This window comes from Coregonus lavaretus (genome assembly GCF_964263955.1).
Source record: "Coregonus lavaretus genome assembly, chromosome: 3".
In the NCBI taxonomy this organism is placed as follows: Eukaryota; Metazoa; Chordata; class Actinopteri; order Salmoniformes; family Salmonidae; genus Coregonus; species Coregonus lavaretus.
The window spans coordinates 58,137,690-58,161,909 of NC_139990.1; the positions used below are offsets into that span (position 1 = coordinate 58,137,690).

Here is a 24,220-nt window from a genome sequence, read left to right on the forward strand (position 1 = left end):
TTAACTAGTCACTTTACCCCTACCTATACACTGAGTGTATAAAACATCAAAGAACACCTGCTCTTTCCATAACATAGACTGACCAGGTGAATCCAGGTGAACGTTATGATCCCTTGTTGATGTCACTTGTTAAATCCACTTCAATCAGTGTAGATGAAGGGGAGAAGACAGGTTAAAGTCGGGGACGTAGGTTGGGGTGCCTTGTAAGGATCCGGCGGCGAGTGGGTAATCTGCCTCTACCAGCAGTCCTATTAGCCAACGTACAATCATTGGATAACAAAATAGACGAGCTACGATCACGAATATCCTACCAACGGGACATTAAAAACTGTAATAATGTTTCACCGAGTCGTGGCTGAACGACGACCTGAATAACATACAGCTGCCGGGGTTTACGCTGCATCGGCAAGATAGAACAGCTGCCTCCAGTAAGACAAATTTGTAAACAACAGCTGGTGCACAAAATCTAATATTAAGGAAGTCTCAATGTTTTACTCTCCTGAGGTAGAGTATCTCATGATAAGCTGTAGACCACACTATTTACCAAGACAGTTTTCATCTATCTTTTTCGTAGCTGTCTTTTTACCACCACAAACCGATGCTAACACTAAGACCTCACTCAATGAGCTGTATAAGGCCATAAGCAAACAGGAAAACGCTCATCTAGAGGCGGCGCTCCTAGTGGCCAGGGACTTTATTGCAGGGAAACTTAAATCAGTTTTACCTAATTTCTACCAGCATGTTAAATGTGCAACTAGAGGAAAAAAACTCTAGACCACCTTTACTCCACACACAGAGATGCGTACAAAGCTCTCCCTCGCCCTCTATTTGGCAAATCTGACCATAATTATTTCCTCCTGATTCCTGCTTACAAGCAAAAAGCAGGAAGCATCAGTGACTCGGTCAATAAAGAAGTGGTCAGATGACGCAGATGCTAAGCTACAGGACTGTTTTGCTAGCACAGACTGGAATGTGTTCCGGGATTCCTCCGATGGCATTGAGGAGTACACCACATCAGTCACTGGCTTCATCAATAAGTGCATTGATGACGTCGTCCCCACAGTGACCGTATGTACATACCCCAACCAGAAGCCATGGATTATAGGCAACATCCGCACTGAGCTAAAGGGTAGAGCTACCGCTTTCAAGTAGAGGGACTCTAACCCAGACGCTTATAAGAAATCTGGCTATGCCCTCTGACGAACCATCAAACAGGCAAAGCGTCAATACAGGACTAAGATTGAATCGTACTACACCGGCTCCGACGCTCGTCGGATGTGGCAGGGCCTGCAAACTATTACAGACTGCAAAGGGAAGCACAGACGCGAGCTGCCCAGTAGCACGAGCCTACCAGACAAGCTAAATTACTTCTATGCTCGCTTCGAGGCAAGCAACAGTGAAGCATGCATGAGATCATCAGCTGTTCCGGACTACTGTGTGATCATGCTCTCTGTAGCCGATGTGAGTAAGACCTTTAAAGAGGTCAACATTCACAAGGCAGCAGGGCCAGACGGATTACCAGGATGTGTACCCCGAGCATGCGCTGACCAACTGGCAAGTGTCTACACTGACATTTTCAACCTGTCCCTGACTGAGTCCGTAATACCAACATGTTTCAAGCAGACCACCATAGTCCCTGTGCCCAAGAACACTAAGAAAACCTGCCTAAATGACTGCATGGGTCCTCAGATCCTCAAAAACTTCTACAGCTGCACCATCGAAAGCATCCTGACTGGTTGCATCACTGCCTGGTATGGCAACTGCTCGGCCTCCGCCCGCAAGCCACTACAGAGGGTAGTGCGTATGGCCCAGTACATCACTGTGGCCAAGCTTCCTGCCATCCAGGACCTCTATACCAGGTGGTGTCAGAGGAAGGCCCTATAAATTGTCATGGACTCCATACATCCTAGTCATAGCCTGTTCTCTCTGCTACCGCACGGCAAGCTGTACCAGAGCGCCAAGTCAAGGTCCTAAAGGCTTCTTAACAGATTCTACCCCCAAGCCATAAGACTCCTGAACAGCTAAGCAAATGGCTACCTAAACTATTTGCATTGTCGGACCGCAGAGTGAAGGAAAAGCAGACAACAAGTGCTCAGCATATGTGGGAACTCCTTCAAGACTGTTGGAGAAACATTCCAGGTGAAGCTGATTGAGAGAATGCCAAGTGTGTGCAACGCTGTCATCAAGGCAAAGGGTGGCTATTTGAAGAATCTCAAATCTCAAATATATTTTGATTTGTTTTGAACACTTTTTTGGTTACTACATGATTCCATATGTGTTATTTCATAGTTTTGATGTCTTCATTATTATTCTACAATGTAGAAAATAGGAAAAATAAAGTAGGTGTTCTAAAACTTTTGACCGGTAGTGTGTGTGTATATATATATATATACACTGCTCAAAAAAATTAAGGGAACACTAAAATAACACATCCTAGATCTGAATGAATGAAATAATCTTATTAAATACTTTTTTCTTTACATAGTTGAATGTGCTGACAACAAAATCACACAAAAATTATCAATGAAATCAAATGTATCAACCCATGGAGGTCTGGATTTGGAGTCTCCCTCAAAATTAAAGTGGAAAACCACACTACAGGCTGATCCAACTTTGATGTAATGTCCTTAAAACAAGTCAAAATGAGGCTCAGTAGTGTGTGTGGCCTCCACGTGCCTGTATGACCTCCCTACAACGCCTGGGCATGCTCCTGATGAGGTGGCGGATGGTCTCCTGAGGGATCTCCTCCCAGACCTGGACTAAAGCATCCGCCAACTCCTGGACAGTCTGTGGTGCAACGTGGCATTGATGGATGGAGCGAGACATGATGTCCCAGATGTGCTCAATTGGATTCAGGTCTGGGGAACGGGTGGGCCAGTCCATAGCATCAATGCCTTCCTCTTGCAGGAACTGCTGACACACTCCAGCCACATGAGGTCTAGCATTGTCTTGCATTAGGAGGAACCCAGGGCCAACCGCACCAGCATATGGTCTCACAAGGGGTCTGAGGATCTCATCTCGGTACCTAATGGCAGTCAGGCTACCTCTGGCGAGCACATGGAGGGCTGTGCGGCCCCCCAAAGAAATGCCACCCTACACCATGACTGACCCACCGCCAAACCGGTCATGCTGGAGGATGTTGCAGGCAGCAGAACGTTCTCCACGGCGTCTCCAGACTCTGTCACGTCTGTCACGTGCTCAGTGTGAACCTGCTTTCATCTGTGAAGAGCACAGGGCGCCAGTGGCGAATTTGCCAATCTTGGTGTTCTCTGGCAAATGCCAAACGTCCTGCACGGTGTTGGGCTGTAAGCACAACCCCCACCTGTGGACGTCGGGCCCTCATACCACACTCATGGAGTCTGTTTCTGACCGTTTGAGCAGACACATGCACATTTGTGGCCTGCTGGAGGTCATTTTGCAGGGCTCTGATAGTGCTCCTCCTGCTCCTCCTTGCACAAAGGCGGAGGTAGCAGTCCTGCTGCTGGGTTGTTGCCCTCCTACGGCCTCCTCCACGTCTCCTGATGTACTGGCCTGTCTCCTGGTAGCGCCTCCATGCTCTGGACACTACGCTGGCAGACACAGCAAACCTTCTTGCCACAGCTCGCATTGATGTGCCATCCTGGATGAGCTGCACTACCTGAGCCACTTGTGTGGGTTGTAGACTCCGTCTCATGTTACCACTAGAGTGAAAGCACCGCCAGCATTCAAAAGTGACCAAAACATCAGCCAGGAAGCATAGGAACTGAGAAGTGGTCTGTGGTCACCACCTGCAAAACCAGTCCTTTATTGGGGGTGTCTTGCTAATTGCCTATAATTTCCACCTGTTGTCTATCATTTGCATAACAGCATGTGAAATTTATTGTCAATCAGTGTTGATTCATAAGTGGACAGTTTAATTTCTCAGAAGTGTGATTGACTTGGAGTTACATTGTGTTGTTAAAGTGTTCCCTTTATTTTTTTGAGCAGTGTATATATATATATATATATATATATATATATATATATAATCTTTATCTTTAACTCTGCATTGTTGATTTGATGCTGACTGTAGCAGACTTGCTTTTCCATGCGAACAGTTTGCTGTGGTTTAGTGTATGAAGGGAAGAAATACAGGTGTCAGATCTTAATTTGACTAGTTTCGTCACAGGAATAAAATAATCCTGCAGCAGGAGGATTTGATTATTTAAAAAAAAGTGATATTTTCTAACGGGAAATTAGTTTTGGATAGGCTACAGTAGGCTATAGTTTAGGTGTAGCCGATGGCTGCATTTCATTTACACTTGTATGGCGTAGTGGAGAACAATATAAATATTGTGTTATTAAGCTATATAAAACAACGGTTATTGATGTGTATGGCCGCATTTCAGATACATTTCTGTATATTTGAATGTCGCAGCAGTAGGACCTACAGTAGTAGGACATTTATTCTGTCTGGTGCTTTAGCATTTGAGAGAGCGAAAGAGAAAGAAAACTGCAGTTTTTTCGTAAATGTATGTAAATCAAGAGGCACATTTGAATTTCCTTAGGTGCAGGAAAATTTGGATCAAATTAAGATAATACATCTGTGCTTACCTGGTTAAACCAGACTGAACACTGCCCTCACCATTATTTTACTTCTTTACTTATCAAGTCTGGTTCAACCAGCCAAGCTAAAGTAATACAGTATTACCAAGTTTATCTGCACAGCCATCTGAATCTACGCTACGTCATGGTCCTTTTGTGTCAACTCTCTTATTCAAGAACTGCTGAAAGTGGTTGGATCCCTCATTGGAACCAATCTGGAAATGAATATTTGAGATATGTAGTGTATTGTCATCTGGGTGAGTTTAAGGTAACCAGGTCAGGATTAGGTGGCTGCTATTGTTGTCGTTTTACTGCTGCTCTGTGGGGCCTAGGACACTAGCCGTGCAGTTCTACGTCACCCAAAATTAACTGGTTCAACTTGTCACAATTGTAGAGAGGCGTAGGCAGGAGGCAGTCGCAGGTTTATAACTACTGAATTAATTAAAGCACCATAGCTTAAGCGGTACGAAACCCACAGTGCAAAATATAAAGTACTCAGGAAATAGTAGGAGAGATTCCTCTCAGGAAAACAAGCAACATTTACAATGACCGACAAAGACAAATGACAGAGGGAGTATATATACAGTGATAGAGTGGGGATTGGAAGCAGGTGTGTGTAATGATGACGAGACAAGTCCGGGGTTGATGAGTGAAGGGCGTTTGCCAGCAGCAGGTTCGGCAGCAGCTAGAAGGCCGGTGACGCCATACGCCTGAGCTGGACAGGAGGGGGAGCCAAAGCGAAGGCTGGTGTAATAGAACTCAACAAGTTCTTCTCTTGTGCCTTATAGCAGGACAGGTGAGGGTGACTCCTCTCTATAACGGGCCCAGAGTTGTCTTGGTAATGAAAAATGTTCCACTGCTGCAGCAAACTGAGAAAGAGATACATGAAACTACAGCATGTACAAGCTAAGCTATATTTAGGCCTACTGAAGAAAAAGTACAAACTTTATCACTTGGCCCAAATGTTCAACTTTTTGCATACGCTCAAACTGGGAACCTCTTGCTGGTGAAGGAGCCTAGTGGTTAGAGTGTTGGGACAGTAACCGGAAGGTTGCTTGTTCAAATCTCAGAGCCGGCAAGATGGAAAAATCTGCCGTTCTGTCCTTGAGCAAGGCAGTTAACCCCACCAACAACTGCTCCCCGGGCACCGATGACATCAATTAAGGCAGTTCCCCGCACCTCTCTGATTCAGAGGGGTTGGGTGAAACGCGGAAGACACATTTCGGTTGAATGCATTCAGTTGTGCAACTAACTAGATATCCCCTTTCCTTAATGGGTGGCTTGTGACAGACTGAAATGGCAGAACTGAGATAGACACCCACCTGTGTCCAGGGTGTTCACTGCTTGGTCCGTGTTTGGTGGGATCTTCTGTCACATTCGTTTAAGGACGGGTCAGACCAAGGCACAGCGTGAAATGCATCCATGTTTATTTACCGAATAAACACACTACAAAACAACAAACAAACGAAACGTGAATTCCTAAGGCTAAACACAAAACAAGCCTACTCACAGAACAAGATCCCACAACTAACGAGTGCCAATAGGCTGCCTAAGTATGATCCCCAATCAGAGACAACGAGCGACAGCTGTCTCTGATTTTGAATCACACCCGGCCAAACATAGACATACAATCCTAGAATGAAAACATAGAAAACACAACATAGAACACCACACCCTGACTCAACATACCAGAGTCCCATATGTCAGGGCGTGACACACTGTCAATATTTGACAGTTGAATGGCAGCATGCTTTTAGGTGGATAGTACTTCTGCATTTAATTCAATCCTCATAAAATGGGTATTTGCATGCATATATAGGATGAATAGACAACTCCCTATCAGAGGATACAGTAGTACAGTTTTGTTTTACAGTAAGGCAGTTCCTCTTTGTTAACATCTGTCAGTGAACAGGTGGACATCAGGTGTCCATCTTTAAAGAGGGCTGACACCTGCAGCTTTGCCCTTTACCAATGAATGCTGTTTTCTCTTTCAAAACCTTTTGAACGGTCAATATTCTCCTCACAGTTTTGTTTTCACATGGTAGCCTAGTAACCATATTAGTTCTCTGACACCTCTGTAGAGTCTGTGACCTGTGTGTGAACCCTACTGTAGCTCTCCCATCCCAAATCAACAGTTATTCGTCACCTACACAATTTACAGCAGGTAAGACTGACTGACACAAGTTAGGAGTGATAGACAAATGTTTTCTACTGCCTATTATCACTCAGACACGCACCACTATTGACATGAAAACACACAATAAGAGTTGGAATGATAACCTCTGTGTGAAACAGTACGTTTTTGTTAATCAATGGGTTTCATTGATTGGGGTTGCGCTATACAAAGTTTCAATGGTTCTTACATGTAATGTCCCTAAGTCCAGTCAAAGTCTCGGTGATAATGGTCTGATAAAGTGTCAAGCTCTGTTTGTATTCTGGATGATAATTCCTCATCCTTCTACTCTATTGTTTTTGATAGAGGGCCTACCACAGGGTCTACAGCAGTCTACCACAACAAACCAAACTAAAGACATACCATGACCTTCTTCCCCATCTCCCATTTAAATATACACATTTTCGCTTAAATACTTATTGCCTGATTTGCATTTTGTACACGATCCCAAAACGGCCATTCAATTAGTTGCATTTAGTAGTTAAATGCAATAAGGATGCATTTAGCATGCCCAGGTCCATGTGGGATTTTTCCATGGCTCGTCTTGAACATGCTGAGGCAGAGAGCGGATTTGCATGAATTGGAGGAGAGTTGAAGCAAGTACTAGAGGCTTCACTGCCAAGTGAAAGTTGTCAAACAGGTACAGTACAAACAGTAACTATTAAGCAGTTATCCTGGAAAGGGCACACACTATACCAGATTGATAGCTCAGTCTGCATTTTCTTTTTAATATACAGTAGGTACCAGTAGATTACAGTAGATATTTAACTCACTGCTGTCTATTGGGCATGATTCATGTTTTTCACTCATGGAAGAATTGTCAATATTTCACGAAATAAAATAAATTTCACATAGTCATGTAAATGTGCAACACCATCGACCATCGACCCTCCATGTGTGTCTGTATAATCAGCCCCCACGCAGTCTGATATGGATTTCTTCCATCCTATGGTTGGCAACTGTTGTGTAACCTCTTGGCCTCCACTGTGACCCCTGGCTTACTTTTAGACAGAGTTTCCAATTTGCTCCTTATCCCTTCCTCTTGACACTAACTCTTGGAGATCTGAAGACTCTGTACAGGGTCTGGATAGGTATAAGCAATGTAGTGGTGGCGCTTCCACCATATTGCTTCCACCTTACAGATCTGCACACCTTGAAGGGTTAGGGCCAAAGTGAAGTGGTAGGGAGTCAATTGGGACTGGCTGTGTTTCACACAATAGAGTGCTGATTGCAATAAAACAAAAGTATCAGGAAAAGAGACAGAGATAGACAGTGTCCGTCAGCCAGACCTTTATCTGTTTGGAAATTAGCGTCTCTGTGACAGGGAATTGACACGGTCATTTACTGACCCAGATCCAGCCCAGAGAGGCATAGCAAGTCAAGTTAATGTGTCACAGAGGCTATCTGACGCCATTGTGAAATCCTCCATGCCAGGTGGCCTTGAAGGACCTTAAGGGAGGGTTTTATGGTGAAAGGGGCTTATCTAAGGGAACGCTGGAGTATAAGAGGCCTGATGGCTGAGACGGCGTGGACATGCTGTTAAAGCACTGAGCCTCCAGACCATCCGCTCTCATCTTTACCACGTCATCCCGACTTCTTTACCTCCTTTTCCACCTCCAGCACCTCCTTTCTACCCCAGCTACTATTCACCATGGGAGTCGCTTACAGCGTCGAAGAGTAAGTCACAATATTTACTATGGATACCAAACCTGGACGCTTGATTTGGAGAAATAAGGGTTTTGTAAAGACAAATCTTGCCCTTTCTTTGCCAGGTTAAAAATGTAATTTAACAAGGGCAATAGGAGGGATTTTGATATTGCAGCTTTTGGGGATTTTCTTGATCGTGGGAATAGCTAGGTCTGTGTCATCTTCAGCTCCAGCCTCTTCTGCATGAGGCTTCAAGTCTTGTTATTGCTCATGCAACAAAATGCATGTGGGTGGTGAGCCACAAGTAGAGGCTACGTATGATATGATAGTGGCATTCCAATGGGCTGTAATCATATAGTTGGACCCTTAATTAGCTTTTTCCTGTAAGAGTTATTTCTGGGAAGAAGCTAAAATACTTGTTTTTCCATGCAGAAATTGGTTCACTTTAGGCTTGTTTAAAGATTTCTGGCTTGTGGTTGTTAGATTAGATTGTGTTTCAATCATATTGAAGAGGAGTGTGTGGGTGTTTGGTGAAACATATATTACATAATATGAAGTACATAAACAATATATTTATGTATTTTGTATGTGATTGCCTCCTCAGGGTTGACCACCTCTACACCAAGGACAACAACATTAGACACTGCAAGAATCCCCGCTACCTGGTAGTGGAGAACGACAAGCTAGCTGTGATTGACAAGTTATTCCACGACCCTGCTGCCCCTGCCGCCAGAAACTGGGAGGTGAGTTCTGACTCAAGGATCTAAAGATGTGGCATTGCATTCAACCACCTCTATCTCTAATGCAATGAGAGCAGTTTCTCATTATAAATAATGGATTAGACAAACTATACAAGTATTAAATAATAGATTTAAGCAAGTTTGAAACTATTTTTATTTGACATTTAATTATCCAGGTTAGGTTCGTTGTGATGAAATATCTATGAACTATTGTTGCTGCAAGGCACAGATTTATTAGCCATTTTGTTAGCCATTTTGGTACCAGTCTTCTTCTCCTAACATTTTACTCTTTGCCACTTCTTCTCATATGCTAAACATGTTTGGCATATGGCACGGAGTACAAGGAGTGGAAGGTTAGCAAACACAGACTAGTACCCAGGCTACAGAATTGTTGGCTCACTGCCATGAGTAAAACCATGACGTATTTTGACAGTTAGCTCAAACCTGGCGAAAACCCCATATATGGGCATACTTCCCGTAATTCAGTTTGCTGCAACTGCCATCCTGCTTTTTGAGAAAGGAATCTGAAACACAAAACTAAGGTTTCCACAAGCAGGGCTGCTATCAGCCAATGAGATTTAGGGGTATGGAAGTTGAATGAAGTAAGAGAGAGCATTTGATGGGTGGATACAGGTTATCAGTTCACACTCTTGCCTGTGCCTGTGGTACATACAGTATCATATACTGAGGCTATTGTGTTACATTATTAGTATACATGAGTTGTGTTAGACTAAGAGGAATATTAGTAAACATGAGATCAATGCAGGAGAACATAAAGGTGCTTTACTTTGTAAACAAAGGTATGGAGCCATATGTACAGGTGGGTTGCTAACTATACTCTGATTTTTGTAAATTGTCATGTTTAGCGTGAGATAATGTACTAGTATGTATGCCGTTTTTGTTCGTATTTTTAGAAACACACCTTTAGTATGACCTAAATCTGTGAAGAGTAGTTTTAGGGTGGTCTGCAAAAATTTTAATTTCTTGGTGATAGAAGGGTTGAAGAAATTATTGTATTTAGTCTTTTATCACCCACCCTCCCTCACTAGTACTGATTGTGGGTGTAATTTCATGTTTTATGTGTGTTTGTGTTTGAGTCAGTTAAGCACTCAGCCTTATGTTTTACAATATCAGTGTGGTTAAGAAACTCACAGCAGAGAGAAAAATAGTGTGTTTTAACAGAGATGTGGTTTCATGTCCAAATCATCCCAAAGTGTCTGAAATTGATTGTGTACCTTAATAAAGTTACTTTAAGATAATTTGAACATGAAAGCGAAAATGTATAATATCGGGGACATAACCAGTATGTCATTTTGTAATTTGGGTGAACTTTCCACTTAACAGAGTTTGTGGTTATTTCCTTGCAGATCATCACAGTGAAGGATTCAGTGAAGCGTCGACGGAGTGTGTGCAGCTCAGTGGAGAGTAACCGCTCTGAGGACGAGGAACCTGAGGACTTGCTTCCTGTTCTCAGAAACCACAGCCAGCTCCTCAATGACCACCACATTGAGAGTGTGAGTTACTGTTAAACTACACTACAATAAAACACTGTGGCTAATACAGTCAATTCTGGCACATTTACATAAATGTTGATGAAGGTGCTTTGTACCTGTCAAATAAACCTAATGAAGTGTAGTACATGTAAAGTAAAAGTAAAGCAATCATCTCACAGCACTATATAAGCTACACTGCCAGCTCATGGGAGGAACTTAGTGCTTTGGTTTGTTTGATATGTACAAAGCTAAATATGGGAATTTTTTTTTGTTCCGGGCAATTAAAGTGCACATACTCATCTCAGCAATACACAGCTTTGACATGTGAGTTTAAATGGGACCTTTCCTCATCCTCCATATCATCCTCTGTTTCTGAAACCCACAGCTAGCCAATCACATGCCAGCAAGGACACAGGGGTATCCATGGAATCTGGTCTACAGCACAGCCATTCATGGCACCAGCCTGAAGACTCTGTACAGGCAAATGGCCCAAATCGACAGTCCTGTGCTTCTGGTCATCAAAGACATGGAAAAAAAGGTAGACATCTCAACAACACACTGTTCTACATGACTGACATCTAACATACTATTACATCCATGTACTGCTATTACATTGTTATTACATCCCAGTAAAATGCTAATAGGTTTGTTTTCCTCTCTCTCAGGTGTTTGGTGCCTTCTCCTCCCATCCCTTCAGAGTGAGTGACTGTTGCTATGGAACAGGAGAGACTTTTGTCTACAGCTTCGACCCTGAATTCAAGGTAACACTGCATACTGTTGTGTGCACGGCTTTGTCCAAAATGGCATCCTATGCACTATATAGTCCACTTCTACGTTTGACCAGAGCTTACGTTTGTACTATAGGCAATAGGGTGTCATTTCAGAGACAGCCCCTGTCTTTGTAGTTAAGAGGCTGTGATCCACTTCACAGTATCATTCACCTGACGGTTGTGATGGGTGGCTTTAATCTGACACCTCTCTCTTCACACAGGCATACAGGTGGAGTGGTGAGAACTCGTACTTCATCAGGGGCCATATGGACTCTCTACAGATTGGTGGAGGAGGGTAAGTGTTCAGAATTTCCTTTATTAGAAATACCTAACCCATTATCATCTAAAAGTACATCTAGTTAGCTTCCACAAACTCATTGATGTCTACAGATCAGATAGGCTAAACCACATCCTTTGGCTCTGGTCTGATATATGTTTCTCTTGTTGACCTCTAGGGGGCGTTTTGGCCTGTGGCTGGATGCTGATCTGTACCACGGTGCCAGCTACGCCTGTCACACCTTCAACAACCAGCCCCTGTCTACCCAGCAAGACTTCACAGTGCAGGACCTGGAGGTCTGGACAGTCCAGTGAACAGAGCGAGACACTGAGAGACTCAGAAGCGGAAAAGAGAGAGAGAAAAAAGCCAGAGCCATGTCTATCTATCTATGGTTTACAACATGGCTTTACTTGTGTTCCGTGAGGTTTAGCCTGTGTTCAAGCGGTTAGAGTACAGTAAGCCTAGTACAGTAAGCTTGGTTTATCCAGTGATTGTATATGAATGGACAAAGCCATCAATCATGTGACACCAGTCATTGTAGCCTCCTGTAGCTCAGTTGGTAGAGCATGGCGCTTGCAACGCCAGGGTTGTGGGTTCGATTCCCACGGGGGGCCAGTATGAAAAATATATGCACTCACTAACTGTAAGTTGCTCTGGATAAGAGCGTCTGCTAAATGACTCAAATGTAAAATGTAATTCCTATGTGAAAACTCAATAGTGCATTTGAAGCCAAGGAAGTCCGTTATGATGGCGTCTCACGTGGGAGAATTACGTAGGCATAACGTGCTTAGTTTGAGCTACTCCAGAAAGTGACGTTGCAGGCTAGCTCAGTACTGCCCCCTCTCATTGAGTATTTCACTTTAAAGGCAGAATGGGGTAATGTCCTGTAGCTCAGTTGGTAGAGCATAGTGCTTGCAATGCCAGGGTTGTGGGTTCAATTCCCACGGGGGGCCAGTATGAAAAATGTATGCACTCACTAACTGTAAGTCGCTCTGGATAAGAGCGTCTACTAAATGACTAAAATGTAAATGTAATAACTTATTCTGTGTGCGAGTTTAAAATAATCGGTTCAAGCACATACATATGGTGTAATATAAGCAATTATTAGTACAATTTTTTTTTTTTTTTTTTTTTTTTATTTACACGAAGATTGACCATGAAGATTGCCATCTTCCCATTCAATATAATTTGGGCTCCCGAGTGGCGCAGCGGTCTAAGGCACTGCATCTCAGTGCTAGAGGCGTCACTACAGACCCTGGTTTGATTCCAGGCTGTATCACAATCTGGCTGTGATTGGGGGTGGCACACAATTGGCCCAGCGACGTCCGGGTTTGGCCGGGGTAGGCCATCATTGTAAATAAGAATTTGTTCTTAACTGACTTGCCTAGTTAAAGAAAAGTTAAATAAACAAATAATTAAAAATAATGGGGATCCTGTGTGCTGCAATCAAGGCAGTACTGTGGTTGGCCTTGAATGAGAGGGAGCAGTCTATCTCCCCTGGGTTTGACCTATGTATAACCTGGTCTAGTGACTTTTAGGCTGGTTTTACCAGTGCGTAACCTATTATACCAGCATTAACTCAGGTTTTATCTGTGTTTTGCCTGGTTAACTGAGGACTGTATGGTGAGAGATAGACAGGCTGTTTTACAGGGTCCTACTGTTTGCTGCTCAATAACTGCTACTGAACAAGCTCTGTCCAATACCAGCATTACAACTGGTTCTAAACATCTAAGCTTTAAACCCTCCATCAATCCTTTGTTATGGACAGCATTTACAAACCAAAGCCCATTTTAGAGTAAGATCCTATTCTCATTACAATTCCATCATAAGCTTTAAACTTTATAGAGGCTAAGATGAACACACTACTGAACTACCCAACTAATTTAAACTACTATTTTGTATTTATTTATTTGTCTGTGTTACAAGGGTATAACATCAGATGCCCACTAGGGATTCCTCACACACACAACATTCAGGTCCACACACAACTACTCAGGCAGAGTACTGTCTCTTAGAGCTGCTAAAGGCACCTGTGGAAATAAAACCTTTAGAAATACCTGCAAGTCCATTCACCTGTGGCCTCTAATGGTTTGTACTAAAGGTATGGGTTTAAATCCTATGTTAAATGTTCTCTTACATTTCTAAAAGAGAATATGAAAGTTGGATATAAGATAGACCAATTGTTTTAATTTGCCGTCTTTTTCACATTCCCTTGATGTTTTTTTATATTTGCTATAACATTATATATAGATATATTGAAAGAAATGTTATCCAGGGAAGTATTGTGTTTTGTTTGCTTTGTTCTGTTGAGTCTGCAATGATGTATGTTTTTCTGTATGTGTGCTGTACAGTGCTGGCACTGTTAATGGTTCCTTATTAAAATCCTGTATTTCCAGGTGACAAAAAAGTTATTTAAAACTGTGTGATTATGTGACTGATTGTTATAAACTCAATAAGCATCATTGCCTGAAATAGTAAAACTAATATTAATCTAATTAAAAACAATATAAAAGCAAGATTTACGATAACAAAAGGACATATTACATGTTTTAGATTAACCCAGTAGTTTGAAATATCATGCTAGATTACCCAGTCCTTTCTGAATGTTGAAATGAAGCTAGCAATAGGTAGCCTAAGGCCACCTCAGTAATCACACATAAGTAATTGTACAAGTATTGGCTTTGAAATAAATTATAAAATGTCACAGCATTTATTTACATCTTGTTGTACTGTCAAAGAAAGGATGTTTGTTTAATGAAAATGACAACTGCAATCTCAAAAGCTAGGCCTACATATAAGGCAGCATAATGTGCTTTTGCAACAGCTAATGCTGATCCAAATAAAATACAAAATACCTAAGTTGAGCACATCTTTACTGTAAATAGTAAAGAGGAGTTAGATAAACTAAGCTAAAGACTATGACCAGTTCAAAGTTGCAGCCATGAGTCAGAAAGAAAAATAAATAAGTGAATCTGTATCGTTCTTTTCCTAGGTCTGGCAGCTGCTGCAGCACATTGATAGGGATCATTCAAATTTCACGAAAATGGCTTAAAAAATCCCATCTTCAAATAATTTGGGCAAATACAAAAATGCAATATAACCGTTGCATTGACTTATAAATGTTGAAGAAGTGGCAGAAAATAAAAAAGCCTATCTGCTAAATGACTTTTTTATCTAGACTGATTCAGTGAGGGAGGTGTTTCATTGCCGCTATCAGGTGGTAATTAGTGCGTACTGCCAAGTTCGGTAATTGTTTGCTTTTCCCTTCGACTCGATGACGATAACCGCTTGATCCACTTGTATTCCTTCGATGATGACAGGTCCCAGTCTCACCGACAATATGGTTTCCACTAGTTCCCACAGCCACAAAGTCAAAATTGGCTAGGCATAAGGTTAGCATTAGCAGTGTGGTTAAGGTTAGGTTTTAAATCACATTTTATGAAAATAAATTGTAGAAATAGGCGGGGTTTATGACTCTGTAGCTGTTGTAACGACCAATAAATATGGCAACCAACGAGGGGTCAGAACCTACAAATGTTTATATTTCTAAAACAAACCTAGGTCGAGGCGAAGGATACGACAAGAAATGCATATTCTGCAAGGTTGTCAACAATGAGACGGGCACGGAGCTTCTTCATGTTGTAAGTATGAGTGAATTATTGACACTAAACAAACTAGCTAGCTAGGCTACGTTGTCAGAAAACAGCGACGATGATGACCACTGACAGATAATGACATCTCATTTGAGCTAATCCATTATCCCCTTTGTTCCATGATCATATTTCCATAGCTATTTGGAAACAATATACATTATTGATCCCCCAAATACCGTTTTTAGGCAGGTTAGCTTCCAAACTGAAAACAATGCTGATTGTGACGGACGTCCTAGTTAAACCAGCTAGTGACCACCCCATGTCTTTGGGTTGCTTGACAGGACGAGGAGATCTCGTGCTTCAGGGACATCAAGCCCGGAGCTCCCCATCACTACCTGGTTGTGCCCACGAGACATGTTGGAAACTGTAAATCACTCAGTAAAGAGCACGTGTCATTAGGTATGCAATTTTAAAGTCCAGTTTTAAGTAGTGTGTGTGTGTGTGTGTGTGTGGACTGATTATTCTGCTGTGTCTGTGATCAGTAAAAAAGATGGTGGAGACAGGGATGGAGATCCTCAAGAAGAACAATGTCTTAGACCTCAGCGATGTCAGGTATGATGACCAACATTCACTCCAGCCAATGTCACATGATTCAAATGAAGGAGCGTTTCTCAATCTTCAGATATTATTAGGGCTGTGACAATACCAGTATCAAGATGTCACGGTTTCGGCCGAGGCTGCTCCTCCTCCTTGCTCGGGCAGACTTCGGCGGTCGTCGTCCCCGGAGTACTAGCTACCACTGTTGTATGTTTTCGATGTTCGTTTGGTTTTGTCTGATTGTGTACACCTGTTATCGTTTAGTGTTTATTATGTGTCCTATAAGTTCTCGTTTTGTTAGTCATGTGTTGTGTGTGATTGCTCCATCTGTCGTCTGTTGACTGTGCGTGTTTTTGCTCCTTTGTTTAGGAGAGTTTGTCGCACGTGTGTGCGCGTTAGTTTGCTCTGTGTTAGTTTACGCGTGTTGCGTAATCGCTCGTCTCCGGGCTCGTTGAGGCTTGTTTCTTGTTTTGTTTTACTAAAGTCTGTTGGACTAAGCTTCTGTGTCCTGCGCCTGATTCCTGCACCACATTCCACATACAGCACTCCTGACAGAATCACACACCAACGATGGAATCAGCAGGCGCAGCAGCAGCACCCGAGTCACTGGAGGAGCGCGTCCGCGAACAGAACGACCAGATCCTTCGCATCGGGACCGCCCTTCAGGAAGTTATCGACACTCTGCACCGATGGGATAACAGAGGGACACCCACACCTCCACCTACCTTGCCATCACCATCGGCCAGTCCGCCCATCCAAGCTCCGGAACCCAGTGGGATTCGGCTCTCGCTCCCGAGGGCGTATGATGGCACCGCTGCCGGGTGTCAGGGGTTCCTCCTGCAGGTGGAACTCTACCTGGCCACCGTACACCCGGCGCCCTTGGGACACGAGAGCGTTTCCGCCCTCATCTCCTGTCTCACCGGCAAGGCGTTGGAGTGGGCCAACGCCGAATGGAGGAGGATAGACGCCGCCACGATCACATACGCGGAGTTCTCCCGCCGCTTCAAGGCCGTGTTCGATGATCCACCTGAGGGGAAGGCGGCGGGGAAGCGTCTATTCTACTTCCGGCAGGGGAAGAGGAACGCCCAGGAGTTCGCTTTAGAATTCCGGACTCTAGCGGCGGATGCAGGGTGGAATGAGCGGGCCCTCATCGATCACTACCGTTGTAGTCTACGGGAGGACGTCCGTCGAGAGCTGGCCTGCAGGGATACCAGCCTCACGTTCGACCAGTTGGTGGACATGTCCATCCGGCTGGACACCCTGCTGGCCACCCGCGGACGTTCCGAGTGGGGTTCGTCCATTCCACCCTCCAGCACCTCCGAGCCGAGCCCTATGGAGCTCGGGGGTGCTGGCGCTAGAGAGAGGAGGGGAAGGAGCACGAGGGGGGCCGTCCCCTGCACCAACTGTGGCCGTGGAGGACACACCGCGGCTAGGTGCTGGGGAGGGTCTCCTAGGGGAGAAGACGGCAGGCCACGCACTGGGGAGTCCTTCCAGGTGAGTAGGCGTTCCACTTACCCAGAGCTCTCTGTTGTGCACTTCTGTATATCTGTGCGATTTCCACAGGCAGCACCTCATTCCCATCATAAGGCGCTAGTAGATTCAGGCGCAGCTGGGAATTTTGTTGATCGAATGTTTTGTTTAGAATTAGGGATTCCCCTTCTTCCTGTTGACGTCCCATTTCCCGTTCATGCCCTAGATAGCCGTCCGTTGGGATCGGGGTTGATCAGGGAGGTCACAGCGCCACTTAGGATGTGTACGCAGGGGGGTCATGAGGAAACTATCCAGCTATATCTGATCGACTCTCCTGCGTATCCGGTGGTGCTGGGAATTCCCTGGTTGAGTACCCATAATCCGTCTATTTCGTGGCAACAGAGGGCTCTTAAGGAGTGGTCTGCCCAGTGTGAGGGGCGATGTTTGGGTGTTTCCGTGGGGGCGACCTCGGTGGAGAGTCCAAACCAGGTGTCCTCACTGCGCATTCCCACTGAGTATGAGGATTTGGCACTTGTGTTCAGTAAATCGAGGGCGACGCGTTTGCCTCCTCATAGACAGGGGGACTGTGCGATAGACCTCCAGGCAGGAGCAGCGCTTCCACGGAGCCATGTGTATCCTCTGTCCCAAGAGGAGAAGAGGGCTATGGAGACTTACATTGCCGAATCTCTGAGACAAGGATACATACGGCCCTCCACTTCTCCTGTGTCCTCAAGCTTCTTTTTTGTGAAGAAAAAGGATGGAGGGTTGCGCCCGTGCATTGATTACCGTAGTCTCAATCAGATCACTGTGAAGTACAGTTATCCACTCCCTCTGATTGCGACTATGACAGAGTCTTTGCACGGAGCCCGTTTCTTCACAAAACTGGATCTCAGGAGCGCATATAACTTGGTGCGCATTAGGGAGGGCGATGAATGGAAGACGGCATTTAGTACCACCTCGGGTCATTACGAGTATCTCGTCATGCCATACGGGTTGATGAATGCTCCTTCAGTCTTCCAATCCTTCGTGGATGAGATCTTCCGGGACATGCAGGGACAGGGTGTGGTCGTGTACATAGATGACATCCTGGTGTACTCGTCTACCCGAGCCGAGCATGTAGCCCTGGTGCGTCGAGTGTTGGGTAGGCTGTTGGAGCACGACCTGTATGTCAAGGCAGAGAAATGTCTGTTTTTCCAGGAGTTGGTCTCCTTTCTGGGTTATCAGTTGTCCGCGTCAGGGGTGAAGATGGAGGTTGACCGGGTGTCAGCCGTACGTAATTGGCAAATCCCAACCACCGTTAAAGAGGTGCAGCAGTTCTTGGGTTTTGCGAATTACTACCGGAGGTTTATCCGGGGTTTTGGACAGGTGGCAGCTCCCATAACGTCTCTTCTGAAGGGGGGCCCGGTGCGCATGCAGTGGTCAGTGGAAGCGGACAGGGCTTTTGGGAGACTGAAGGCCCTGTTTACTTCGGCTCCGGTGCTTGCGCATCCGGATCCTGCCTTACCATTTCAGGTAGAGGTGGACGCGTCTGAGGCCGGTATAGGGGCCGTGCTATCTCAACGGTCCGGCACGCCACCTAAACTCCGCCCCTGTGCTTTTTACTCCAAAAAGCTCAGCCCGGCGGAGCGTAATTATGACGTAGGTGACAGGGAGCTGTTAGCCGTGGTTCAAGCCCTAAAGGTGTGGAGGCATTGGCTTGAGGGGGCTCAACACCCTTTCCTCATTTTGACTGCCCACCGTAACCTGGAGTACATTCGGGCAGCTAGGAGACTGAACCCTCGCCAGGCTCGGTGGAACATGTTTCTAACCCGGTTTGTATTTAAGATCACGTACATCCCTGGGTCCCAGAACGGTAAGGCAGACGCCCTGTCCCGGCGGTATGACACAGAGGAGAGGTCCGTTGAACCCACTCCCATACTGTCGGAGTCTTGTCTAGTGGCACCGGTAGTGTGGGAGGTCGATGCTGAAATTGAGCGGGCGTTGCGTACCGACCCTAGCCCTCCACAGTGTCCGGTGGGTCGGACGTACGTTCCGCTCGAGGTTCGGGATCGACTTATTTATTGGGCTCACACGTCACCCTCCTCTGGACATCCAGGTATTGGCCGGACAGTGCACTGCCTTAGCGCTAAGTACTGGTGGCCAACGTTAGCCAGGGATGTGAGGGTCTATGTCTCCTCCTGTTCGGTGTGCGCCCAGTGTAAGGCGCCCCGACATCTGCCCAGGGGTAAGTTACAACCCCTGCCCGTTCCACAACGACCCTGGTCTCACCTCTCGGTGGATTTTGTTTCAGACCTTCCCCCCTCTCAGGGGAATACCACTATACTGGTCGTTGTGGATCTCTAAAGCCTGTCGTCTACTCCCAATGCCGGGTCTTCCTACTGCCTTACAGACCGCTGAGGCACTATTCACCCACGTCTTCCGGCATTACGGGGTACCCGAGGATATAGTGTCTGATCGAGGTCCCCAGTTCACCTCCCGAGTCTGGAGAGCGTTCATGGAGCGCTTGGGGGTCTCGGTGAGCCTTACCTCGGGGTACCACCCGGAGAGCAATGGGCAGGTAGAACGTGTGAACCAGGATGTGGGTAGGTTTCTGAGGTCGTATTGCCAGGGCCGGCCGGAGGAGTGGGCGAGGTATATTCCCTGGGCAGAGATGGCCCAGAACTCTCTCCGCCACTCCTCCACCAAACTAACCCCTTTCCAATGTGTTAGGTTACCAGCCGGTTCTGGCACCGTGGCATCAGAGCCAGATCGAGGCCCCTGCGGTGGATGAGTGGGTAAGGCGCTCGGAGGAGACGTGGAACGCTGCACACGTCCATCTGCAGCGGGCCATCTGTCGACAAAAGGCGAGCGCCGATCTCCACCGCAGTGAGGGGCCGGTGTATGCACCTGGAGATCGAGTCTGGCTCTCGACCAGAAACCTACCCCTCCGCCTGCCCTGCCGGAAGCTGGGTCGGCGGTTTTTAGGGCCTTTTAAAGTCCTGAGGAGATTGAACGAGGTGTGTTACAGGTTACTACTGCCTATTGAGTATAAGAATATTAACCCCTCGTTCCATGTGTCTCTTCTCAGGCCGGTGGTAGCTGGTCCACTCCAGGACAATGAGATCAGAGAGACTCCTCCGCCCCCACTGGACATCGAGGGGGCTCCGGCATACACAGTTCGGTCCATCTTAGATTCGAGACGTCGGATGGGGGGTCTCCAATATCTTGTGGAGTGGGAGGGGTACGGCCCGGAGGAGCGGTGCTGGGTGCCGAGGAGGGACATCCTAGACCCGTCTCTCCTGACAGAGTTCCACCGTAGTCACCCTACGCTCCCTGCTCCGCGTCCTCCTGGTCGTCCCCGAGGCCGGGGTCGGCGCACGGCTGGAGCCGCGCGTCAAGGGGGGGGTACTGTCACGGTTTCGGCCGAGGCTGCTCCTCCTCCTTGCTCGGGCAGACTTCGGCGGTTGTCGTCCCCGGAGTACTAGCTACCACCGTTGTATGTTTTCGATGTTCGTTTGGTTTTGTCTGATTGTGTACAACTGTTATCGTTTAGTGTTTATTATGTGTCCTATAAGTTCTCGTTTTGTTAGTCATGTGTTGTGTGTGATTGCTCCATCTGTCGTCTGTTGACTGTGTGTGTTTTTGCTCCTTTGTTTAGGAGAGTTTGTCGCACGTGTGTGCGCATTAGTTTGCTCTGTGTTAGTTTACGCGTGTTGCGTAATCGCTCGTCTCCGGGCTCGTTGAGGCTTGTTTCTTGTTTTGTTTTACTAAAGTCTGTTGGACTAAGCTTCTGTGTCCTGCGCCTGATTCCTGCACCACATTCCACATACAGCACTCCTGACACAAGATATGTTTTCCATGGCAAAAAACGAAATACAAAGCAGACCAAACTCTTTGGTCCTTTAAAAACCTGCTGTATGTAAAATATTGTGTGATATAGCTTGAAGAATGAACACATGTGACTAGATGACAACATAATGATGTCTGTTTACAACATTAGGGCTGTTTTCCTAAATAAGTTAAATCTACTTTGTATTTTTATTTCTTTGCCACGATACTAACGAGTGTCACAATACTGGTATCGTCCCGGCCCTTTTAACAAGTGGCTCCAATTGTATAGGCCAAATTTATTTCAACTGAGACCGTATTTGCTATGCATGCATAGTTGATGGGTTTGGCTCAATGAAATGACATACAACGGCAAATCACATTCAGCATTCTGTAGATTTTAGCATTTTAAACATGCTGCTGTTGTCACAGCAGATCATGCAGAGACAAGAAAACAAAACATTATTGTCTGCTTCTGTCTACAGGTTTGGCTTCCACTGGCCCTCATTCTGTTCTGTCTCTCACCTGCACCTCCATGTGTTGGCACCCGCCAGTCAGATGGGCTTCATGTCCCGCCTCTTCTACAGACCCAACTCCTATTGGTTTGTCACGGTTAGCCCCTTTCAAATGGCCATTGTAGTACAGTAGCTAACTGACAGAATTTGTATGATAAATGTTTCACTATTTACCCCACATTGTGTCTGTTCTGTGGTTATATTATCCACCTATAAAGTTCTGTGTCCTTACAGTACCAAAGTCGGGAAAGAAAAGTCATTTTCCTTGCCTTGCTTCCTTGACAGCACCTGGACACCAACACATCAACTGGTGTTGCTCAGTCCCCTCCTGTACTCTCTGTTCACCCATGACTGCATGGCCAGGCACGACTCCAACACCATCATTAAGTTTGCCGACGACACAACAGTGGTAGGCCTGATCACCGACAACGATGAGACAGCCTATAGGGAGGAGGTCAGAGATCTGGCCGTGTGGTGCCAGGACAACAACTTCTCCCTCAACGTGACCAAGACAAAGGAGATGATTGTGGACTACAGGAAAAAAAAGAGGACTGAGCACGCCCCCATTCTCATCGACGGGGCTGTAGTGGAACAGGTTGAGAGCTTCAAGTTCCTTGGTGTCCACATCACCAATGAACTATCATGGTCCAAACACACCAAGACAGTCGTGAAGAGGGCACGACAAAGCCTATTCCCCCTCAGGAGACTTGGCATGGGTCCTCAGATCCTCAAAAAATTCTACAGCTGCACCATCGAGAGCATCCTGACTGGTTGCATCACCGCCTGGTATGGCAGCTGCTTGGCCTCTGACCGCAAGGCACTACAGAGGGTAGTGCGTACGGCCCAGTACATCACTGGGGCAAAGCTTCCTGCCATCCAGGACCTCTATACCAGGCGGTGTCAGAGGAAGGCCCTCAAAATTGTCAAAGACTCCAGCCACCCTAGTCATAGACTGTTCTCTCTGCTACCGCACGGCAAGCGGTACCGGAGTGCCAAGTCTAGGTCCAAAAGACTTCTCAACAGCTTCTACCCCCAAGCCATAAGACTCCTGAACAGCTAATCATGGCTACCCGGACTATTTGCACTGCCCCCCCACCCCCATCCTTTTTACGCTGCTGCTACTCTGTTAAGTATTTATGCATAGTCACTTTAACTCTACCCACATGTACATATTACCTCAACTACCTCAACTAGCCGGTGCCCCCGCACATTGACTCTGCAACGGTACCCCCCTGTATATATAGCCTCCCTACTGTCACTTTATTTTACTTCTGCTCTTTTTTCTCAACACTTTTTTTGTTGTTGTTTTTATTCTTACTTTTTTTTGTTTAAAATAAATGCACTGTTGGTTAAGGGCTGTAAGTAAGCATTTCACTGCAATGTCTGCACCTGTTGTATTCGGCGCATGTGACCAATAAAATTTGATTTGATTTGATTTGATTTGTTTGGGAAAGAGGGCTCTATTTTTAAACATGGAGTTAGACACTCTAGTCTGGCAGCTGATGAACAGCTCCATTGTTCCTCACTCTTCTAACAGCTATTTTCTCTGTTACTCTGGCTGTTGTGTTGTCATCTGTTAAGAGTCAGTCAGCCAACACTGATCTCTCTGCATTATCACTGCCAGCTTTCATGGACAATTAACTCCCTGTGGAGACTACTGGGCTGGGGAAATCTGTTGGGATGAGACGACTGAAGGTGACTAAAGCCCCAAATACACCGGACAAGGAAACCTGTTTTTACCTGGGTCTGCCTTCGGTGTATATGGGTCTTCCCAGGTTAAAGGATGGCCATCTTTACAGTATGTCAGGGACACTCACCCATATCAGTCTATTCCCAACAGGTTGGTTAGCAGGCTCTCACCTCATGCAAGAGCCTTTGTTTTTCTACCTATAGATACACTACATGAGCGTGACAATGGACTGACAATTCAGACATCATAAAGCCATGAAGAAGCCATGAATTGTCGTTTATTTATTCCTGTACTATGTGTGTTTGTCTCCTGCAGGCAGACCAGTTGATTCAGCAGCTGAACTCTAAGGGAGAGACCAACTGAGTGTTGGGTTGCAGTCTAGGCTGGTCCAGTGAGAGACTGGGTTACCTTACTGGTAGTGAAGTGAGCAGGTCAGGACTGGTCTGGTCTCCCTCTGTGGTTCTCTGTGTGAGTGTACTGAACTCCCTAGCAGGTTACAGTGAGACTAGTGATGATGGTACAAATCAACTCAACTGAGGTTTTTAATTATAGTATCAAGCTGAACAGCCTAATCAGAAATTAAGCTAAATATTTTTTCCTTCCTTGTTATTTTAAATACTTTTGTGAAAATGGCCAATAGTTACGCTTTTCTTTTTTGTTGTACAGAAAATAAAATGGTAATGACTGGAATGATTTTGGAGTCATTTTTCCCTTGGTAAAGAAAGATATCAAAAGTGATACAAATATACATGTTTGTGTATAGGCTACATTATTAATGTAAAGAACGATTAGTAACGTAAAGGCATTCCTAAGTGATCATAACCAGGAGACCTGAGAGTGGTAAGTGAATGGGATGTATTGGGACTGGGAAACATACTGTAAGTC

General features: G+C 45.5%; 2 protein-coding genes across 3 annotated transcripts; both read left to right on the forward strand.

Annotated features, from left to right (window-relative positions):
• Positions 1-8,274: 8,274 nt before the first annotated feature.
• On the forward strand, positions 8,275-14,196 carry LOC311115240 (nuclear receptor coactivator 7-like). Of its 2 annotated transcripts, XM_084157284.1 has the most exons (7): positions 8,275-8,413; positions 8,988-9,126; positions 10,491-10,637; positions 11,002-11,154; positions 11,282-11,377; positions 11,608-11,681; positions 11,842-14,195. In XM_084157284.1, the coding sequence occupies exons 1-7, from the start codon at positions 8,388-8,390 to the stop codon at positions 11,975-11,977; spliced, it is 771 nt and encodes a 256-aa protein (XP_084013410.1). In that variant the 5' UTR covers positions 8,275-8,387; the 3' UTR covers positions 11,978-14,195. The 2 variants fall into 2 exon arrangements, with proteins under 2 accessions (XP_084013410.1, XP_084013411.1); XM_084157285.1 differs by lacking the exons at positions 8,275-8,413; positions 8,988-9,126 and adding an exon at positions 9,645-9,943 and having other exon boundaries at positions 11,842-14,196.
• Positions 14,197-14,972: 776 nt separating this feature from the next.
• LOC311108189 (adenosine 5'-monophosphoramidase HINT3-like) lies at positions 14,973-23,698 on the forward strand (the record flags this gene model as incomplete). The annotated part of the gene is made up of 5 exons (XM_084150808.1): positions 14,973-15,304; positions 15,598-15,715; positions 15,799-15,868; positions 21,616-21,742; positions 23,651-23,698. Exons 1-5 carry the CDS (start codon positions 15,167-15,169, stop codon positions 23,696-23,698), a joined length of 501 nt encoding a protein of 166 aa, XP_084006934.1. The 5' UTR covers positions 14,973-15,166.
• Positions 23,699-24,220: the final 522 nt, after the last annotated feature.

Coding starts and splice junctions, on each gene's coding strand:
- LOC311115240 (XM_084157284.1), top strand. CDS start 8,388: ATGGGAGTCGCTTACAGCGTCGAAGA. Junction 8,414..8,987: donor GTCGCTTACAGCGTCGAAGA/GTAAGTCACAAT, acceptor TTGCCTCCTCAG/GGTTGACCACCTCTACACCA. Junction 11,155..11,281: donor TCAAAGACATGGAAAAAAAG/GTAGACATCTCA, acceptor CCTCTCTCTCAG/GTGTTTGGTGCCTTCTCCTC.